Consider the following 18,083-nt stretch of genomic DNA (forward strand, 5'->3'; position numbering starts at 1 on the left):
TCGGGACCACGAACTCAAGGAAGCAGCTGGGGTGTTCGTGGCAACAGTCAGCGGGGTGGGGTGGTGGGCTGTCGGCAGACAGGAGGTCCTGAAGGTGGAGAGGAAGTCCGTGGCGTAGAGGGGGCATCCAGTGGGAGCAGAGGGGCGTGTCTGCCCAGCAGGCACTGTAGCCCGGGTGCACTGAAGTCCTGGCTCCACCGTATCACCGCAGGCTGAGCATCACAGTAACCATCTCAGGCAGACCCAATTTCCAGGCATTGACTTTGAGCATCTCCTTACAACCGTAATGGGTAGCCCCCAGGAAGTCCCTAAAAAGTGTCTTTCAGGTAGAAAGGCTTAGCCTCAGATGAGGAGCTCCAGGTCCCAGCTCAAACATCTCCTACCAGGGAACTCACCCTTTCATACTCTGTCTAAAATAGCACTGCCCCTTATTCTGTCTATTCCCTCACCCTCCCTTTACTTTGTCTAACGCCTCACTCTGCTTTATTTTTCTTAACACTTATCACCACCAGTCATGTTACATAGGTATTACATATATCCACTGCATTATCCACTGCTTGGAACAGGACCCAGTGCATAACAGGCACTTAATAAATAACTTTTAGATTGCTGAATAAGTTCTCTTTGAAACCCAAAGCTAGATTTTGTTGGGAAGGGAGACCCTGAAGTCTTTCCTGCTTTTTAAAAGAACAAAGCTGGAGGTATCACATTCCCTGATTTCAAGCTATACTACAAAGCTACAGTAATCTAAACAGTATGGTACAGACACAAAAACAGACACATAGGTCAATGGAACAGAATAGAGAGCCCAGAAATGAACCCACATTTATATGATCAATTAATCAATGACAAAAGAGGCAAGAATATACAATGTGGCACAGACAGTCTCTTCAATAAATGGTGTTGGGAGATCTGGACAGCTACATGCAGAAGAATCAAATTGGACTTCTATCTCACACTATGCACAAAAATAAATTCAAAATAGATAAAAGACTTAGATGTAAGACCTGAAACCATAAAACTTCTAGAAGAAAACATAGGCAGTATGCTCTTTGACAGTAGTCTTAGTAATATTTTTTGGATATGTCTCCTCAGGCAAGGGAAACAAAAGCAAAAATAAACAAATGGGACTACACCAAGCTAAAAAGCTTTTGCACAGTGAAGACAACTATCAGCAAAATGAAAATGCCACCTACTGACCAACAGAAAATCTTTGCAAGCGATACATCTGATAAGGGGTTAATATCCAAAATATACAAAGACCTCATACAACTCAACATCAAAAAACCCAAACAATCCTATTTAAAAACGGGCAGAGGATCTGAATAGACATTTTCTCAAAGAAGACATACAGATGGCCAACAGAAACGAGAAGATGCTCAATATCACTAACCATCAGGAAAACGCAAATCTAAACCACAATGAGGTATCTATCACCTCACACCTGTCAGAATGGCTATTATTAAAAACACAACAAATAACAAGTATTGACGAGGATGTGGAGAAAAGGGAACCCTCATGTACTTTTGGTAGGAATGTAAATTGATGCAGCCACTATGGAAAACAGTGTGGAGGTTCCTCAAAAAATTAAAAATAGAACTACTATATATCCAGCACTTTCACTCCTGGATATTTATCCAAAGGAAAAAAACACTAATTAGAAAAGATATATGCACCCCTATGTTCCTTGCACTGTTATCTACAAGCCAAGATATGGAAGCAACCCAAGTGCCCATCAATAGATGAATGCATAAAGAAGATGTGGTTATCTATAATACATACGCAATGGAATATTACTCATGCATAAAAAAATAATAAAATCTTGCCATTTGTGACAATATGGAGGGACCTAGAGGGTATTATGCTAAGTGAAATAAGTCAGATACTGAAAGACAAACATAGTATGATATCACTTATATGTGGAATCTAAGAAACAGAACAAATGAACAAACATTACAAAACAGAAACAGAGTTACAGATACAGAGAACAAACAGGTGGTTGCCAGGGGGGAAGGAGGGAGATAGAAATAGGTGAGGGAGATTAAGACATACAAACATCCAGTAGTTGCAAAATGAGTGAGTCACAGGTATGAAATGCACAGTGTGGAGAATATAGTCAGTAACAAGGTAATATCTCTGTACGGTGACAGGTCATAAATAGGCTTTCAGGGTGATCACTTAGCAATGTACAGAAATACTGAATTACTACGTTGTGTAACAGGAACTAACATAGTACTGTAGGTCAGTTATAAAATAAATAAAGAAATTAAAATAAATGAAAGAGTGGTTCTGAGCTGTGTCGAGTTCACACACTTGAGCACCTCCACTGCACACAGTTCTGTCTCAGGCAAAGCGGGGGAAGTCTTTGCTGACCTAACGCAACCTGCTGGAGCCTGCAAGATGGTTCTCAAGCAATGCCAAGACCCGCTCCGACTGCCCAGCCCCTGAGCCCACTAAGCCCGGCTGCAATTCAGCTGTGTTCACAGCACCTGCTTGCTACACCTGGCAAGAGTCCAGGAGAGGAGGGTAGCACAGCCTCTTCTGCTGGTTAAATACAAGCAGCATCCTTAAAAGAATTCCTATAATGATATTTCTTCTCTCTACCTACTCTAGAGATGTGCCCACACTGCATTCCTATGCTTGGAAAGGTTCCCCTAGTGCAACCCCATGTGTAACGGGAACACATCTTCCTCTTCCTTTCCCAGGTACTGGCCATCTCCAGGGTGGGGCACCACGGATGCATCATCTCACATGGGCACCAGCACCTCCATCCCAATGCTCCTTACTGCAACAATATCACAGTTTTACTCCTACCAATTTTTTGCAACAATATCACAGTTTTTCTCTACCAATTTCTAGCAACCATGGATCTGTGATTAGCATGAAAAGCCAATCCATCCCATAAGGAATCAAAGGAATACATACCGCAACCTGGGCAGAGTCAAGGAACTGGAGGCCAAAGTAATCTGTTTCCACCAGGTCCAAGTGGTACACAATCTGATCAAACAAATCTTGGCCTTTGGCATGTTTCTGGAAGACAATTGGGTAGATGAAAATTTAGGATGTGACAACTGGATAAGAAACAAGATTAAAAAAAGAAAAAAACAAACCACAAAATCATTTTTCTCTATTGCATACATGTGTCACAGTACACAGATTTTTAAAAATGTAATTATTTTTATTATAATACAAACTCATGATTAAATCTAAGCATACATACACAATGACAACAAAAACCCACCAAACTACAACTTCATAGGATGATTAGGGAACCAATGATTTATTATGATAAATGGTAAATAAATGGGGAAAAAAATCAAGCATTGATCCTGCCTTTAGCCGTAGCACTGGGTAACCAAAGAGCAGATGACAACATATACAAAAATTAACTCAAAATGAATCAAAGACCTAAATGTAAGAGTTAAAACTATAAAACTCAGAATAAAACATACACACAAATCTTCATGACCTTGGATTAGGCAACAGTTTCTTAGATAAACACCAAAAGTGCAAGCAACAAAAGAAAAAACAAACTGGACATCATCAAAAATGTAAAACTTTTATGCTTCAAAGAACACCAAGATATCAGGAAAGTACAAAGACAACCCTGAATGGGAGAAAATTTTACATATCATACTTCTGACAAGGGACTTCTATCTAGAACAAAGAATTATTACAACTCAATAATAAAGAGACAAATATTCAATTAAAAATTAGGTCAAGGAAATAGATATATAGATAAGATAGACAGATAGATAGATGGTTCTCCAAAGATAGAAAAACAGCCAATAAGCATATGAAAAGATGCTCAACATCATTACTCATCAGGGAAATGCAAATCAAAACCACAATCAGACACTTCACACCCACTAGGAGGGCTATAATAAAAAAGACAGATAACCAACGTTGGAGAAATTGGAACCCTCTTATACTGCTGACAGGAATGTCAAATTGTGTAGCTGATTTAGGAAAACAGCCTGGCAGTTTCTTAAACGGTTAAACCTAGAGTTACCATTTGACCCAGCAGTGACACTTCCAGGTAAATATCCAAGAAAAATGAAAACATTAAGCTCACGTAGAAACTGGTACAAAAATGTTCACAGCAGCGTTATTCCTAATAGCCAAAAAGTGGAAGCAACCCAAATGTCTATCAACTGATGAATGGATAAACAAAATGCAGTACATCCATACAATGGAATATTATTTGGCCATAAAAAGGAATAAAGTTCTGATACATGCTACAACATCGATGGATACTGAAAACATTATACTAAGTGAAAGAGCTTGGTTACAAATGACCACGTATTATTTGAAATGTCCAGAACAGTAAGTCTAGAGACAGAAATTAGATTAGTAATTGCTTAGGGCTGCCAGGTTTGTGGGGTGACAGCGAAGATGAGTAGGATTTTTTGGAGGTTAATGAAGTGTTCTAAAATTAATTGTGGTGATAGATGCACAACTCTACGAAAATACTAAAAACCGCTAAACTGCATGCTTCAGATAGGTGAATTGTATGGTATGTGAATCTCTATAAATAAACAATTAAAAATAGTAGAGAGACAAAGTTTTTCTTTATAGTAGTATTCCAGCAAATAAATGAAGGAATAACAGAATTGCAATATCACAATTTTGCAACTTCTAATGAATGGCAGGCTCTAAGCATTGGACGCCAGTGGCTACTAATATCGCAATAGGAGACAGACAGACAACCATTATGTACCTCGCCATGAAGAACGTCCCACCACCCAAGATATAATCTTGTTCCCCACACCTCTCTTCCCACAGGAAATAAAAAATCAACCCTGAGACTGATTCAACCACTAGATCCAACTGCCAACTGTAGGAAATGCAGAGGTATGTTCTAAACTACATGGGACTGCAATTGGCGAGATCCAGCTTGTGGGAAATTCTAGAAATTCCTCAGGACAAATGACCTAGTTTCTTCAACAAACAGACTATAGGGAAGAGAAGAGATGGAGGGAACACCTACAGATTAAAAGAGATTTAAAAGACTTTTTTTTAAAAAAGGAAAATTTAACTTGCAATATCTAGGGATGCACACTTGGGTGAGCAAACTTGGAAAGATAGTAAAGAAGTGACTGTAATAAAGTCAGAGTAGTTTTTGCTCTTGGGGCTTGGAGGGGGCACAGGGAGGGGGCAACAGTGGACTTCTGGCTGGCTGGCAGGGTTCCAGCGTTTGACGTAGGTGGTGGTACAAGGGTGTCTGTCTACCTTCTAGTAGTTCATTAAACTGTACCTTTGCTTTATTTGTACATCTGTACTTACGTTATACAAATAAACAACAATAACAAAAAAAATCAAAACTACATCAATGAATTACAGTCTCTTTCCTTCCTGGAAATACTCCTCTGAAGGCATCAATTCAAAAGAAGCGGAAGACTTGACGTGCAGTGGTGTCCTCTATAAATTAATCTACTGGAGAAATAAGGCAGGATCACGGGAGGCCAAAAAGAAGAACAACTGAAACTCCAATCACAGAACACAGCACTGAGGCCCACCAGCACTCCAGAATACTATTCGGCCATAACCAAAAATAATTATGAAGATGAGACAGAAATATGGAAAATTCTTCTGACAAACGTTAAGTAAACAGAGTACTTAACTCTGTTAATAGCAAGCTGTGATCCCAACTACATAAAAATATGTATGCACTGTACATGGACTACTTGATAAAAACAGGAAATTGGCAAAAACTAAAACAGCTGTGTTAGCATGGAGAAACTATGGATGGTTTTCTTCCCAAGTTTTTTTTTAACACTGGTCTTTTGGCAGTTGTTAGGCAGCAAATACAATTTCAAAAAAAAAAAAATCACAATTCTGGCACTCTCCCTCCTTGCCCATAACAATCCATCTTCTGGATGTATTTCTTCCAATTACTATCCAGTGCTATTGACCCCATGCAACACCTATTATCACGGTGCCAATGCTTCATTAGTGGGTTTCCTAGTGGGAAAAACATAGTTAGAGTAAAGCTTTAGCAGCAGAATGTGGCAGAAAGAACTGTGCTGGGAGAAAGCAAGAGACCTGTGCTCTAGTCCCAGATGCACCATTAACTCCAACCTTAAGCAATTCATAATTTCCCCCAATCCATACGGTCATCCTGGACTTCCCCTGCAGCTGCAAATCAGACAGGGCCATGGCGCCCTGAATATACAGGGCCACCAAAACTCAAATGACCCCAAATCCAACCTGCTCCCCACCTGGGTCTATTTTGGTTCAGGGCTTACCATCCAGGTATGTAATTTTAACACTCTCAGAGAATGAACTGAAAAAGCACAGTTCCCTACATGTAAAATGAGGGAGGTTAGCCCAAGTTTCTGTCTAGGTCATTCCAAATTTTACTCTTCTGATGTCTTTCTAAAGTGGCTCTTAATTTAGAATGAGCTCAAGGTGGCGGTTATGAAAAGAACCCTTCTAGGGGCAGTGAGTCCCTTCTGCCAATGCCAGACTGGCTCCTCTGCTGACAGATCCTCACTCAGCTGGACTTGGAGGTGGCATACAGCAGGGTCTGGTGGATAGGAAACACTATTTTTACTCACCTATAAACACTTCCCCCCACTCACCTTCCTCCCCGCCAAGTATGCTCTTTGGTCTCTTCTGCTGGAAAAGAGAATTCCCAATGGCCCTTTCCTGCTCTAAAAAGAATCTGGTGAAATTATGAGGGCTGGAATGAACAGAAGGGTCCTTGAAACAGGTCCCAGGGAGTTATGGGCAGGTTGGAGACAGGAGGGTCAAGACCACAGCCCTTGAATCAACCATCTTTCACTCCTCCCTGCCCACAGGGTGTCCAGTCTCAAAACTGAGAAGGTTCCAGATAACTCATCTGCACTGCCAGCCAGGACAACTTACTCAGGGCAGCCCCTAGAAGCCCACAAGCTGTCATCTCGGGCTTACTGGCCCAAACATTCCCTCCTTCGGCAGCTTCCCCAACTCTACTCTCCCCGCCCGCTCCAGGGCAGTAAGTGCCCCTCTTCTGGGTTCCCACAAGCAGGCCCATGCCTTCATTACATACACACTTATCACACCGCACCACAGCTGCCCATGTTCCTGTCTTATTCCTGCTTCAGACTGAGCACTCCCAAGGGCAGAGACCAGCTGTGTTCACCTGGATTACCACTCTCTCTTCCCTCCATCCCCAAAACACATGCTTGGCTGGCACCCAGCAGGCACTCCACAAATGTCTGTTTGCTGGATGGATGGATGGATGGGGATATGTGGATGGGGGATAGATGGGGCCACGAAACAAATCTTCCGGATGGGCCATGCCGAAGCACGAAAAACAGACTGATAATTCACAAGCGGCAGGGCTAAAAATGAGAATACACTCACTAAAATCTTTTCAAATTAAGTTTTCCATGAACAAGCATCTAGGGAACTGTGCTGTACTTCCAAGGCCATTTACCTAAACACAATTTTGTGGCTATAATGTGACGTGCTGTCTAGTGATTACACCAGGAGATCTGTTAATGTGACAAGAATGGAAGCTGCTCCTTGTTGCCTCATCATTAACTGGGTCTCCCCCTCTGTGGTGAATCCATTCATTCATTCATTCAACAAATATTTACCAACTGCTCATCAAATGCCAACCATCCTTCTAGGCACTGGGGTATGCTGGGGTCACAAGGTCTGGAAGGGAGCAGCTACAGGAAGCTACAGAAGAACAAGTCCTTCTTGCGGAGCAACGTCATCCTAAACAGCTTAAGACCCGAGCCCATAAGTAGCAATACCACTTACCTCCCTGCCTTCCCAAACAGAATATACTCAATGTAAAACCTTACAAAGTCCCCATCACCATCCTGAAATCTACCAACTACAAGACATATATGGAGAGCTGTCCCCAAACACAGCAGGATCTAGAGAGCTCTACCCTCAAGTTCTTACACCCACGTTGCCTAGTTTTTCTTCCTCCCGTCTCAGCACATCATTTTTTACAGGGACCAGCAACCAGTGGTTTGGAGACAGTATGTCTCTCTATAGCAGCTCCTTCTGATCTGAGAAGAGCTAAAAATAACCACGTGCATTAAAATCATGTGTAAAATAAGAGTACAGAGTTGCTGGCTAAAGACTGGGTCAGGCAGGCAGCCAGCAGGGAAAGGTATGGACATCGTGATATCTTTGTCAGCCAGTCAGAGGTTCTGATTTTGCCTGTTTACTGGTTCCCAGACATGGTCCCGATAAGGAAGACTGCTGGACAGCGGATGTCTTGACTGTCCCCCAAATAAATGAACCAGCCTGACCCTCTTAGATAGATGCAACTGGCAACGTCTTACTGTAACCTGACCCACTTGCAATGTAATAGGTCGACTGTGGTCCTGGAAGAACAAAGAAGATAGAAGCCAATCCGTCCAAATCTCATTAGTCTCAATAGCATAAGATGCCGTGCATCCCAGGTAGGTTTGAAAGGAGGAAATAAGCTGTGTGTGCAAGTGCTAGTCAAGCGTATACATCCTAGTTGGTGGAAAGCATAACATCTGGGCAGAGAAAGGATTTCAGGAGCCTTGCAGGCACACGAGGCTCTCTTCCATCCACCAGTTCCACATCCACCAGATGGCACGCCCCTCTGCACCCATCTTCAGAAGGCTCTCTCCTTCCTCTCCATTGTGGCTCAGGCCACATCACCTCATATACGGACCACAGCAACAGCCCCCCGAGTGGTCCAACTACCTCTAGTGTCTCCCTCCTAAAGCCCATCTTCCTTGTGTTTGCCAGAACGGTCCTCATACAACACAGCCCTCATCTCAGTCACTTTTCTGCACAGAAACATCCACCAGAGGATGAAGCGCAGGCTTCTTGGCCTGGTGCTAGGGATTCTGCATAATCTATGCCGCCCAGCCCAATACTCCTTCTCCCTCCCACAGGCCTCACGTGTACCCTGGGCTCCAGGCAAACGTGTTCTCCAACCACGACGCCCACTCACCACAGACAGCAGGTCCCACCCCTACAGTGTTGCCTGTGTCATTCCTTTGCCTAGGTGTCCTCCTCCCCTACATCCCCATTGCTGTCCCCACCTGCAACAAGCCAATCCCCATGGCCACTTTCAGGTGACAATCATCATCACTAAACTTCCTGTTGGCGGCACCCTGTCCTGTTCGTCTTTGCTTCTTTATCATTCGACCTTCTAAAGCTCGAAAACATAACTGCTGACGTGGATTTAGGAGAATCCTCAGTTCCCAAGACAGTCTTCAAACAACCCACTTTGCACAAGTCTGATCTTCCTGGTTCATCTCCACTGGGAATTCTCTACAGCCAGCTGGGACCTGGATGGAGAACCCTGGTACTACCATCTCCCTTTCCCGACTCCCTGTCTGTTCTAAAGCAGTCTAGAACACTGGTGTTTTGAAAACCATACCACACTGTGGCCTGCCCTTTTGGCTGATGAAAATGCTATGCCTTCTACAAAATATTATCAAGTTCTGGACATTTATATATGGGTTAAAAAATAACCAAAACAAGTGTGGTGATGGTTTCAAAACCTAAGTGCAGACTTTTGCATTTGCTCCAATTAAATGTCATCTTATTTAAATTGGCCCACAATCTGTCCTTTTAAGAACATTATTAAAAGGTTAGCCCCCCTGGTTATTATCCCATATACCACTTATTGATCTTAGTTTTACAACATATGGGAAATCTGATAATCAGGAACGGGTGAGGGGTGGAGGGTATGGGGTGGGGGAGGGGCGGTGTCTTTATTTCAACAGTAGTAAGGCACCCATCTGATGGTGGCCACAGCCTGGTTATAAATACACACAGTTTTACCACGGCGGGGGGGGGGGGCATGCCCTGGACCTCTCAGAGGCAAAAATGTTGGGTTGGGGGCTTCCCTGGTGGTGCAGTGGTTAAGAATCCACCTGCCAATGCAGGGGAATTGGGCTCGAGCCCTGGTCTGGGAAGATCCCACATGCCGGGAGCAACTAAGCCCGTGAGCCACAACTACTGAGCCCGCGCACCACAACTACTGAAGCCCACACGCCTAGAGCCCATGTTCCACAACAAGAGAAGCCACTGCAACAAGAAGCCCGTGCACCGCAACGAAGAGTAGCCCCCGCTCGCTGCAAATAGAGGAAGCCCGTGCGCAGCAATGAAGACTCAATGCAGCCAAAAATAAATAAATAAATAAAATAAATTTATTTAAAAAAATGTTGGGTTGGAAAACCAGCTCTGTTTCTTTTCTAGCAATATCACGGTGACTCTAGGCAAGCCCCACCCCGAGACTCAGCCTCTCCATCTGAAAAATGGGGTACTCTCCTCCACCCCGTCCACCTTGCTAAGTCATTATGTTAATAAAAAAGCAAGAAAGCAAATGAGCGTGCACTGTAAACTGCGGTGTCCTATACACACACAGGAATTATTATCACTTCTGTCCAAACCTTATGTCTCTCATGTGTCCACAGGAGTAACACGATATACTTTTTGCCAAATGCTGAACAAACACTGAGGTACAGGAAGTCTGTGATCTAGTAATGCCATTTAAAGAAACACTGAGGCTAACGAGGCTTTGGGATTTTTGGTAAATCCCTGTTGGTCCCTGGAGATCAACTCCTTCCTTTCCAAGTTCGTAAACACTCCTGTTTAAACAGCTCTCGGAACTCTACCTGTTCTCATGGTGGGCTTCCTGGCCAGCGGTTCCCAGAAGGCACCTACCTCAAGGCATCTTTCAACTGTTTCTAGGAAGTGCGAATTCATGGTGAGTTACTAGCTCCTAACCCCACCCCACAACTTGGTAACTTGCTAGTTTTCTCTGAGCCTTAGCAAGAAACTAGCTCTCTATTACACGCACACGCACACAAAGCGGCCCAGGGGTCTCTGTCCCCACTGCCATCACTACTAAGTCATCACAAAGAATCATAAACTGTTTACTCCAGGATGTCATAAACACAAATATCTGAAATTACCCCATAAAGTTACCTTGAAACTTCATCGTGAGTGAGAAATAGCATCTCAGCCATCGGCAAGATCTGGTGACTCAAAACTGGAATCTACTGATGCAAAGACTGTGCAGAAGTATCCCTAATCTGCTGGACTGAAGGCCAGGCTCTCCAACTTATAAATTCCATCTCCCAGTTGAAGAGGATCTCCATGTTTACAAAGGTTCCATGACCCCATTTTGCAGAGAAGGAGCCTGAGCCTCAGAGAGGTTACGTGACCAAGTTTATATTGCTTACAAGTAGCAGAGCTAGAATCAGGACCCGGCCTTCCGGATCCTTAGACAGGTGGACAGAGTTCTTTCCACCTCATCCCACTGTTTCTCTGGTCAGTTCATTCACCTCTTTGGCTCCAAACACATGAGCCATGTCCAGCAAACAAGAAATGTTTCTTAAGCCCAATTCAACACATGGCTGCTAAGAGCCTACTTCACATGTAGCCTTGGCTACAGCTGGGATACAGGGCCACATGGTCCAACACAAATAGATCTCATGGTGGGGTGGGGTGGGGGCAATTCCAGTTTTGTCTGGAGGGCAGGGAAGCTGTGGCAGAACGCAAAGTAGATGATTTGCTCACAAACTAACACAGAAGTCAAGACACGGTGCGTGGGGGACATCCACAGGCTGGGCAGCTCCTGGAAATTCAATTCTGGTAAAACAGGGCACATGTGATTAATTTCCTGATTTACCTGGCTAACAACCTCTTAGAACTCAGAGGACGCAGAAAAAACAACTGCCCTTGGGGACTTCCCTGGTGGCGCAGTGGTTAAGAATCTGCAGGGGACATGGGTTTGAGCCTTGGTCTGGGAAGATCCCACATGCTGCAGAGCAACCTAGCCCGTGCGCCGTAACTACCGAGCCTGCACTCTAGAGCCCGCGAGCCACAACTACTGAAGCCCGCATGCCTAGAGCCCGTGCTCTGCAACAAGAGAACCCACTGCAATGAGAAGCCCATGCACCACAACGAAGAGTAGCCCCCACTCGCCGCAACTAGAGAAACAGCCCACGTGCAGCAACAAAGAACCAATGCAGCCAAAAATAAAATTAATTAATTAAAAAGAATTTACAGAAACAACTGCCCTTGATTTTGATCAACAAGGAAGTGAGAACAGTCTTAGAAGAAAGTCGTCTTGGTATGTGAGTCAGTGAAAGGAGGCAGTGACGACCAGGGTTCGCTTTCAACCAGGGGCGTGGGGCTCTCCACGTGCAACATGAGGTCTGGGTGGGCAGGCTGTAGGCTTAAGGGGTCCAGAACAGAGCACCACACTGGCTTCGACTGATGGAGAGACCAATCTAAACACTGAGACTTCGTGTTGCATTACTGATTCACTACTGATCAGCCCGTTCCAGGCTGATAAACCATCTTCAGGCCAAACTGTATTTATGTCTCAGCAAAGAGTCAAAGCTCTCAATTGTTTCTGCTGTGAGAATTAAATGGTCCCAACGGCCGTGAGCCTATGAACCTTCTTTCAGTGCGTGTGGAATACCTAACGCCTCCTAATGACTTCGGTTTCGGTCTCCCTATAGCTCCTTCCAAGCACGCCTAACGCATGTGACTCAGCGGTTCGTTGAAGGGAGGGGTTCCCTTTCACTCCTCAAGATGCTGAATGAAGTCTGGATACTAAAGCTACTTGATCCTGGAGAACCAGCCCTGAAAACTGGTTTCACCCAACACTTCAAATATTATACCTCCCACTCTCAATAAGAAACACTAAAACAGCACATGTTGAATACTCTTTAATTTTGGGGTAACTAGTATCAGGCACATTTTCATATGCGATCCCTACAGACCGGGACAAAAATATCAGACAACCTCCCTAACACAAAGGTCCACTGGACAAATGACTCTTAGAATTCTGGATTGGGAGCCTCTCCTGACCTTTATTATTAAGCTAGGTGAGTCACGAACCAGTCACAGTGCTCTCTGCCCAACTGAGTCCACTCGAAGCCCTAGAGAATGGGATGGGGGCAGGAGACTGCCCTGAATGACCTCTAAGGCAGGGGCTTTCCATCCCAGTGCCCTCCATCTTACATCAAAAGAGAAGCAAGTACATGGGGACTTAAAAGGTCCCCGGTGGCAAGTACCTACAGTGTTAATTTTTGTGTTAATCTTTTAAACTGTAGCCACTAAAAAAAATGGCTGCAAGGTCTTTTTCTTTTTCCCTTGCATACGGAAGAGCCTGGCGCTGCTTCAACCAAACAGAATATGGCATTAGTGATATTTTGTGATTTCCAAGGTGAGTGACAGTTCTCTTGGGATGCTTGCTCTGTGGGAAGAGCCAGCCACCATGTGAAAAATCCAACTACCCTAAGACTACCATGCTGAAGAGGCCACGAGCAGATGTTCCTCTCAACTGTCCCAGCTGAGCCCAGCCTCCAGCCATCCCTGCCAAGGTGCCAGACGTGAGTGCAGCCATCATGGACCCTCTACACCAGCCAATCTTGCAACTAAGTACTCCTGGGTGATACTAGTCGACACCATGAGGAGCAAAAGAAAATCCCAGCTGAGCCCCACCTCAACGGGTTCTTTTTTTTTTTGAACATCTTTATTGGAGTATAATTGCTTTACAATGGTGTGTTAGTTTCTGCTTTATAACAAAGTGAATCAGTTATACATATACATATGTTCCCATATCTCTTCCCTCTTGCGTCTCCCTCCCTCCCACCCCTCTAGGTGGACACAAAGCACTGAGCTGATCTCCCTGTGCTATGTGGCTGCTTCCCACTAGCTATCTATTTTACATTTGGTAGTGTATATATGTCCATGCCACTCTCTCACTTTTTCCCAGCTTACCCTTCCCCCTGTCCGTATCCTCAAGTCCATTCTCAAGTAGGTCTGTGTCTTTATTCCCGTCTTGCCCCCTCAATGGATTCTTGATCAACAGAACCCATGAACTATGATAAATGATTGTTGTTTTAAGCCACTAAGCATTGGGGGATTTTGTTATTCAATAGATAACCAGAATGAAAACCATATAGGTGCACAGATATGACACATGTGCGTGGCATGTGTGCACGCTTTATAAAAGATTTAGTATGCAAAAGTTTTTCATAACTTTAAAAAACGTTGCTTAGGAATCCCCACACTGTGATGCTAACTTAGCTATCATCTGCTTGGAGACGAGGAATTAGAATAATAAATATATTAATTCTTAAAAAAAAAAGGATAGACAAACCAAAAAACTGTTCTTCAGAGGCCACAAACTCTGCTTAGGAGAAAGACATTAAAATCAAGGGCTGGAATGTCTGAGGCTGCCTTGCTTTGCATTCACCAACTGCTTATTAAGAACTCAATAAATTGCACTGAAAAGGAGGGAGAGGACTATTATGGATTCAAAGACACTTAAAAGACATTATTTACCAAATGCAGTGTGTTGTCTGCAGTTGGCTCCTGATCCAAACAAGCCAACCACCGACCACAAAAAGATTTTTGGGATGACGAGGGAAAGGTGAACAAGGACTTTGTATCAGACGACATTAAGGAATCATTGTTCATTTTGTTGAGTGTGATAACGGGGTGGTGGATAGATATATAGAGATAGAGAGAGAGAGAGCTACCCATTTAGGTGTTAACAGGTTAAATGATAAGTTGTTTGGGAGTTGCTTTAAAATACTCCAGAGAAAAAAATAATATATGGGTGTTGTGTACATGACAGTTTCATCATACTGTTGTATGATGAGCCATACAAGTTGTCTCAACTTGTGTATTTGAAATTTTCCATAAAACTTAATGAAAACCTCACAAACTACAAAGGAGTTGAGGGTTGGAGAGTGTCAGCACGGTCTGGCCTGAGCCTTGCCTTCAAGCATCCAAGCCAGTGGCTGGGAAGAGAAATCTTTGTCCACAGGGAAGGTGATGGTGCTATGCGATGCAGAAGATGACTCCAAGCCAGTAACAGCTAATTTTCTGCCATGTCACTAACACAAAATACAATATACAGACGTCCGTCCAGATTCAACTCAATACCTACTATGGACCTTAAGTCACATTTCATCCCCACCCCCAGTCTTTGGTGCAGCTTACAAAGGGGCTGCACTGCTGTACTTTGTGCCCAATTTTGCAGACACAAATAACATACTTTTACAGCAAGAAAAAAAGTATGAGCGGCAGTAAAAGCTAATTTTTTAAGCTTTGGACACCAAGGTTCACATTCTACCTAATTTCAAGGAAACAATGATTTTTATCCCTTAGAACGTTTCTGAGGGATACAGGGTTGGTTCTTTTTCTCTTTTCTAATTTATTTATTTATTTTTGGCTGCACTGGGTCTTTGTTGCTGGGCGCAGGCTTCCTCTAGTTGCGGCGAGCGGGGGCTACTCTTCGTTGCAGTGCACAGGCTTCTCATTGCGGTGGTTTCTCTTGTTGTGGAGCATGGTCTCTAGGCGCACGGGCTTCAGTAGTTGTGGCACATGGATTCAGTAGCTGTGGCACACGGGCCTAGTTGCTCTGCAGCATGTGGGATCTTCCCGGACCAGGGTTCAAAGCCATGTCCCCTGCATTGGCAGGTGGATTCTTAACCACTGAGCCACCAGGGAAGTCCCCAGGGTTGATTCTTAATCTTGAACGGAAGTACCACCATCTGCGGCCCAGCAGAATACAAACATGTGATATGGGACAGGACAAGCTCCTCGGCCAAACTCCAGACAGCCATGGTGACAAGGGCCCCACACAGAACCCTACTCGGCATCCGAGTTACCAAATAAGAACACAGGGATGGTCCAGAAATCGGCTCATTCAAGTCCCTCATTTTACAGATGGGGAAAAACGAGGCCAGAGGCAGGTCAGGCAACCAATACAAGGCCAGTAATAGAACGCCAGCCTTCTGACCCTGAGACCAATCCAATTTTCTTTCTGAGGACTATCTTGAGACAAATGCATTATGTTACTTGAATAGGAAAGAAAAAGACCAGCTTAGCATTTCTGCCACGAAACGGTTAAGAACCAAATAGGCAATACGAAAAATTTCAGTGTTAAAAACTCCTTGACTATAAAAAGTGCTTGGTCTGAGCAAATATTTTTGGCTTTTTAAAATGGGGGATCAGAAAAGGAAAGAAAAAAAAAAAAAGAAAGAAAGAAAAGAAAGAAAAAAAACCACAGGAGAAAGGAAAAAGAAAATGAAACAAATTTGTGCCTGGCTAAACAGTAACATGCAATTAAAATGATGGATGCCTTTGTGCCAGAGGCTGAGTTTGAAACAAGCTTCTGGAAGAGGGGCAGCCCTGAAAATAAACTGCCAAATTACTTTTTACTGCCAGATTGCAGATTCCCCCTCCGTGTAATTCTGAAAGGAAATAACTCCATATAAATAAATATGCAACGAATTCCCAGGAAACCCAGCCAAGAAACATGAACAGAAAGAACTAATTTCGGGTGGACGACTGCCCCCACCCATCCTGCAACTTAGGAACACGACTAAGTTTGCAAAGTAAGGCAGGTCGGTGCTACCTCACATACTTCCCTAAATTACTAGGTCCTATAATGACCATTTTCTCTGTGGAGCCCTTTACAGCTCTGAAACTTCTGGGTGTCACAACACACCCCATGATGCCGTGGCTGAAGGCATAGACTCTGGGATCAGCGTGGCAGGGATCTGAGTCCCAGCTCTGGTACCCAGCTTAGGCCGAGATTGGTGTCAGGAAACATTTTACCTGGTAGGGATGTCTGAGGATTACATGAAATGAAATGATGAATTTAACAGGGCTTGGCCCCAGGGTTCACCCATAGGGCAGGTCCGTGGATGCAGATGGCCTCATTCTAGGTAGCATATCACTCCCAGAAGATGAGCTTTATAGAGGTGGAGGGACCGGGGAGTGTTATGAGTGAACTGTGTCCCCCCAGAATTCATATATTCAAGACCTAACCCCCCAATGCTTCCAAATGTGGCTATAATTGGAGACAGAGGTAATTAAACAGGTAATTAAGTTAAAATGAGTTCATTGGAGCGGACCCTATCCTATGACTGGTGTCCTTATAAAGAGAGAGATTAGGTCACACACACAGACAACAAGAATGCACACAGAAAAGACCATCTGAAGACAGAGGGAGAAGGGGCAGCAAGAGAGCGGCCATCTACAAGCCAAGGAGAGAGGCCTCAGAGGACACGGACTCTGCCGGCACCTTGATCTTGGAATTCCAGCCTCCAGAACCGTGAGAAGACAAATTTCTGTTGTTGAAGCCACCTAGACCATGGTCCTCTGTTACGGCATCCTGATCTGACTAGTACCGGGAGGGACACAGCTTCAAGTCAGGACCAGTTTTGAATCTGGGCTCCACCACTCAGAGCCAGCATGACCCCCACTAAGCTCCTTAACCTTCCCAAGCCTGTTAACCTTTCCAAGCCTGTTTCTGGCCTGTGAAGTGGACATACCACAGCACGCATCCCACCAAGCAACGGTGAGGGTGGGATGAAAACATACCCAGAGGACCCCATCCAGTATGGTCACGGCTGTGCCTAGGACCTTGGACCAAGCCCTGGGAACTTCCCACCATGTCCCTCTAGGGATCCAGAGCCCGTGCTGGGTGGCGGCCCGTAGACACTCTGCACGGCACTCCCCAGGAGCTGACAGTGAGACATGTCCCCAACAGCCTGGATACTCCTCGAGCCACAGCGCAGTCTTAGATCCCAAATTCCTCAAGTCCCACCCCTGGTTGGGATTCCATAAGGATGAACAATGAACACAGCTAGCAAATTAGTCTGCATTTTAGCACTTTCAGTGATCACACCAACTGCTAAGGCACAGAATTTCAGGGCTTAATTTACTTGACTCTGTGTGCATAGACGATGTTCAAAAAAGGTTAATGAGTGGAAAAGCACATACAACTTTTAACCTTGTCTCTGGTGAGCTTGGCTGTTAGGGTCATAAAACTATAACTGAGGCACCACCGTCCACGCACCTGAAGGAGGGGTACACAAACAAAGCTGTCTTTTTATAGGTGGCCTTTGATTTTTTCATTCTTTTCTCTCTTTTTCCTTTGGTGAGTCAGTAGTCTTAAAAAAGTCTCCTGCCAGAAGAAGGCAGAGAATAACACATTCAGAAGAAGAAAAGGAGGGTGTGATGCCTACAGCCCCTCCATAGGTTTGGATCTGTAGAGATGGCATTGTCAAGATTATTTCCCTGAGGTATGTGGTTTGTGGTTCGTG

At 44.3% G+C, this 18,083-nt stretch overlaps 1 protein-coding gene across 3 annotated transcripts in view; it reads right to left on the bottom strand.

Annotated features, from left to right (window-relative positions):
* The window catches only part of EPB41L4B (erythrocyte membrane protein band 4.1 like 4B), a 139,130-nt gene that overhangs the window by 97,388 nt on the left and 23,659 nt on the right, over positions 1 to 18,083 (bottom strand). For all 3 annotated transcript variants that reach the window (XM_060100638.1, XM_060100639.1, XM_060100641.1), the window contains exon 2: positions 2,926 to 3,030. In XM_060100638.1, coding sequence (XP_059956621.1) covers positions 2,926 to 3,030 — 105 coding nt within the window. The remainder of the gene's footprint in view (positions 1 to 2,925; positions 3,031 to 18,083) is intronic.

The sequence above is a fragment of the Mesoplodon densirostris genome, chromosome 6 (assembly GCF_025265405.1).
Source record: "Mesoplodon densirostris isolate mMesDen1 chromosome 6, mMesDen1 primary haplotype, whole genome shotgun sequence".
Lineage (NCBI taxonomy): Eukaryota > Metazoa > Chordata > Mammalia > Artiodactyla > Ziphiidae > Mesoplodon > Mesoplodon densirostris.